Here is a 5093-nt window from a genome sequence, read left to right as displayed (position 1 = left end):
GCCTTTTTATAGGCTGTTGCTCAATTTCATATCCGTCCAATTTAAATGGTCTCGAAGTAACATTCGTTTAAATGGACCAGACTGAAATTTCACATGGTGGCGTAACGCTTCTAGAATGTTCCATTCTAAACGTGAGACAAAGCTATAAGAGTGAAAGGGACGGAATATACCGCATTAATGGCGTTCTAGAAAGATCCATATGATGCGGTGTTGAGTAAAGGGGATAGGTAGATACAAAATTCACGTGAATGAAAAGGACAAAAAGGAATGTTCCAGAAGACCGATAATTTGGTGATACCAGCTTTTAGCGAAATTTTCCCCAGGGTACATCTGCAATGCGGCATTTTACAAATTAAGGCGTAGAAACTAATGTTTTAGTTTAGTTGGATATTTTCAAAGTATTTATGGTTTTTAAGAAAGTAAAAAAGCTTTTGTGTTATGATAGAGTCAAAATTTCGGAAAAAAACATCAGCAGCATTAAGTTATTATCTCTTAACATGTCAATGACACAATCTGGATTAGGTTGGACTAAAACTGAAATTATTTTGTAGATGATGATAACGAATGATTTTCACTATCGTTCAACTCTGCCAGGTTTTCAAGATTTGCAAGGTGATTCAAACCTGTGTAGAGCTTTTTTTAATAGATAGAGTGATTCAAGAGCAAGGTTTTTAAGTACAGTGTACCTGTGCGAAGCAGGGGCGGGTCGCTAGTAATAAAATAAAACAATTTGAGAACAACAGCACTTTACCTATTTGTAATTTTGTAAAACACTAGCAACCTCGCAAGAGTTAACAGGCAATAAAATAATTTATAATAATATCAAGTTACTTGGTCAAATTACTAAAATAAGCGCTGTGTAAAAAGGCAGTTAATAAGAAATGTTATCAAGTATTCACTTATTTGTCAATGTTTTTTTGCTAAAGTAAACATTTTNAACATTTTGAAACTATTTTAAAACGGTAAAATATATTTTGTAGCTCTCCATTACCCAGTTTTATGGGTAAGATTTCGAAACTGACAACCCAAGTCTATTTGTGACCTGCTTAATATCGTTCTATCCTTATCGTTTTGTATGTTTCTATCCTTGTCACACGCATTCATTGGCCGAGAATAATACAGATCCAGAATGTTCCACCCCTAGATTGCTCTGATTGGCTGGACGTCGACGTTTCTAGATTATTCTCGAATGTGATTGGCTGGCAGGCTGGGAGTATAAATACCGGCGGAAAGCGCGGCAAAGCATTCAGTATTGAAATACAAACAAGCGAGAAAGCGAGAAGAAGTGAACCGGAGAAATCTCCAACAAACTTTCAAGGCAATTATCAAGAAATATATTGTGAAGAAGTGCTAAAATATACATCAAGACCAAAATGCCAGCTGTAGGAATTGATCTTGGAACTACATACTCCTGTGTCGGCGTTTGGCAACATGGGAACGTGGAAATCATCGCAAACGACCAAGGCAACCGAACTACACCATCATACGTTGCATTTACGGACACGGAGCGACTGATCGGCGATGCTGCGAAGAACCAGGTCGCTCTGAACCCCAGCAACACAGTGTTCGACGCAAAACGACTGATCGGCCGCAAGTTTGATGACCCGAAGATTCAACAAGACATGAAACACTGGCCCTTCAAAGTCATTAGCGACTGTGGCAAACCTAAAATCCAGGTAGAATTCAAAGGAGAGGCAAAAAGATTTGCACCGGAGGAAATCAGCAGCATGGTACTAACCAAAATGAAGGAAACTGCTGAGGCATACCTGGGTACGTCAGTGAGAGATGCAGTCATCACAGTGCCTGCCTACTTTAACGACTCACAGCGACAAGCGACGAAGGATGCCGGAGCCATCGCAGGGCTGAACGTGTTACGAATCATCAACGAGCCGACCGCTGCTGCCCTCGCCTACGGCCTTGACAAAAACCTCAAGGGAGAACGCAACGTTCTAATTTTCGACTTGGGTGGTGGTACATTTGATGTCTCCATTCTTACCATCGACGAGGGCTCATTGTTTGAAGTGAAGGCGACTGCTGGAGATACCCATCTTGGCGGGGAGGACTTCGACAACAGATTAGTCAACCACCTAGTGGAAGAATTCAAACGGAAGTACAAAAAAGACATCAGCACCAATCCACGAGCTCTCCGTCGACTGCGTACTGCTGCGGAGAGGGCAAAGCGAACTCTATCTTCCAGCACTGAAGCCAGCATCGAGATCGATGCTCTCTATGAGGGTATTGATTACTACACACGAGTTTCACGTGCCCGCTTTGAAGAATTGAACGCTGATCTGTTCAGAGGAACATTGGAACCCGTAGAGAAGGCTCTCAAGGATGCCAAGCTGGACAAGAGCTCTATTCATGACGTTGTACTCGTGGGTGGATCAACTCGTATACCAAAGATTCAGAGCATGCTTACAAACTTCTTCTGCGGCAAGAAGTTGAATCTATCCATCAATCCAGACGAAGCTGTCGCATACGGTGCCGCAGTACAAGCAGCCATTCTCAGCGGCGAACAACACAGCAAGATTCAAGATGTACTTCTGGTGGACGTTGCGCCTCTGTCCCTCGGCATAGAAACAGCGGGAGGAGTGATGACGAAGATCATCGAGCGAAACGCCAAGATCCCTTGCAAACAGTCACAGACGTTCACTACATATTCGGATAACCAGCCCGCTGTGACCATCCAAGTATACGAGGGAGAACGTGCTATGACGAAAGACAACAATTTGCTGGGCCGCTTCGACTTGACCGGTATTCCTCCTGCGCCTCGAGGCGTGCCGAAGATCGACGTCACCTTCGACTTGGACGCCAACGGTATCCTGAACGTGTCCGCTAAAGAAAACAGCACTGGCCGCAGCAAGAACATAGTGATAAAGAATGACAAAGGCCGCCTGTCGCAGGCTGAGATCGACCGCATGGTATCCGAAGCGGAGAAGTACAAGGAGGAGGACGATCGCCAGAGAGAGCGGGTTTCTGCTCGAAATCAGCTGGAGGGCTACGTGTTCAATGTGAAGCAAGCTTTGGATGAAGCGGGCGACAAGTTGAGCGAGCAAGACAAGGAGACAGCTCGCCGAGAATGCGAGGAGGCGTTGCAGTGGATAGACAACAACACACTCGCGGAGAAGGAAGAGTACGAACACAAACTTAAAGAGATCCAGCGGGTGTGTACACCAGTGATGAGCAAGATGCATGGCGCAGGAGCGGGCCCACAGAATGGACCACAACCTCACCAGCAGTATGGTCAACCCAGCTCTGGGCCAACAGTTGAAGAAGTAGATTAAGAAGTAGCCTCACTATCACACTAACTAGAAAGCCCTGTGATCTCATCTCAAGATATCATCCACCATTAATTTTCAGTAGTTCAAAAAGATGATCACTAGTTGCTAATCAAACAAATTGTAAATAACTTTTAGGTTAAGCTATAATTAATTGTAAATAATGTATTAATGTGTAAGAGTAATTTATTTTAGCTGTAAGTAGCCAAACAAATTGAGTCCAAACAGATGATCATGAGTACAAAATCATTAAATTAAGTTATTTAAAAATTAATAACCTCTTTTATTTCTGACTCTACTTCCTACCTTACTGCCACACATAACATAATAGATAAATAAACATTCTTGGACATTATGATTAATGATTACTTAATTAAAAAATAAATTATAATTATGATGTTAATCATAGTTTTTTACGAATATTAACACAGTAAGTAATTTATTGAAAAAAATACTAATAGTCCCGGTAACCCATCGTAATTTTGTTACGAGTGGGCTCACCACAAATAGTCGACTGGCGGGGTTCGAACCCGTGTTCTTCGGATGTCGAGTCAGCCAGTCCGACCCCTTCACCATTCGGCTATCTGCTACCAGCAACAATAGAGTAGAACAAGAAACATATAAGTAATCCAGTAGAATCCAGTCAGTAACTGACAAACACTATTTTAAAATTGGCAAATGTAGGGTTAAATTACGGATGTGCAAGCAATTTAGTAATTATTATTAGCAAATAAAATACGTACCTATTCGCAACAAGTTTTATTAATCTAAGGCAACAAGCAATAAACAGTTTAAATGAAAACTGAAAAGTTTTAACTCACCTGAAAGACCACAGCATCACTGCATTACAGTCTTGTTCACACTATTCGAGTAGGCAATTTAGTTGATTGGTGAGTAATTTAGTAGTTAAACATGTCACACCAAAAATTCTGTTAACTAAAAAACTTTATCCATCTTTGTACAATAATTATTTCACACGATTTCAAACAAGTAAACGTCCATAGACAAAACCAGTAAACCACAGACACAGACAAAACTTTTTGACAGATTATAGAAAGTAAAGGGAGGGGGCACAAAATGGATTTGAATCACATCGTATTAAATCGTATTATATCGTTACAAAATCGAACCTGATCTTGTTTTATTATAATCCATAGTAATAAGCTATAGCTTTTATTTGCTCATAGGATTTGCTCAACGATTTATAGTCGGACCAGTGGGTCTAGTCTAGACAAAGTGCTCAATATAATCGCAAACTAGTCGAAAAGTGGTCGAAAGGACTTTTTTTTGTTTCGATTTTCAATCGATCAAAAAATGCAACTTGTCTAGGGCAGGGTTTCCCAATTTTTTTTGACAAGGAACCCTAATTGATTATACTTTTCCTAGCGGAACCCCCGTACTACTCCGCCCGCACGCCCTGCCCCTCCCTTGTGCGTAAACAAGTCGGTGCGAGCGAACAACGTCGGTCACGAAACGTGGGATAATATTTTTTACGGAACCCTTGCGGCCTTTCCACGGAACCCCAGGGTTCCACGGACCACCATTCGGGAACCGCTGGTCTAGGGGCTAGGAATAAACCTATATTACAGAACTACTGCTTAATCCCTAATTTATAAAACTGATTTTATTACACGTGCGTGATCTATCAAAATTGCATTAAACTTGCTCTGTGAAACTAAAGTTCGCATTTAATTAATTAAATTAATAATAAAAAGTCAAGGTTTCTTGTTTGTTATTCTCGTAATAATCGATTGGTTTAATCGCATCGTATACAGTATTTAAGTCGATAACTAAAGTCCGAACAACACTACTTTT

The 5093-nt window shown here is 41.0% G+C and overlaps 1 protein-coding gene across 1 annotated transcript; it reads left to right on the top strand.

Moving 5' to 3' along the window:
* The first annotated feature begins 1239 nt into the window (after positions 1 to 1239).
* On the top strand, positions 1240 to 3472 carry LOC114354259 (heat shock protein 68). Its single transcript, XM_028306548.1, has one exon. It carries the CDS (start codon positions 1374 to 1376, stop codon positions 3282 to 3284), a length of 1911 nt encoding a protein of 636 aa, XP_028162349.1. The 5' UTR covers positions 1240 to 1373; the 3' UTR covers positions 3285 to 3472.
* Positions 3473 to 5093: the final 1621 nt, after the last annotated feature.

The sequence above is a fragment of the Ostrinia furnacalis genome, unplaced genomic scaffold, assembly GCF_004193835.3.
Source record: "Ostrinia furnacalis isolate ACB-3 unplaced genomic scaffold, ASM419383v2 OfSCF2036, whole genome shotgun sequence".
Taxonomy (NCBI): domain Eukaryota; kingdom Metazoa; phylum Arthropoda; class Insecta; order Lepidoptera; family Crambidae; genus Ostrinia; species Ostrinia furnacalis.
This window is presented reverse-complemented; position numbering and strand designations above follow the sequence as displayed.

What these genes read in the sequence shown, in the direction of transcription:
- LOC114354259 (XM_028306548.1), top strand. Translation starts at nt 1,374, where the DNA reads ATGCCAGCTGTAGGAATTGATCTTGGAACTACATACTCCTGTGTCGGC.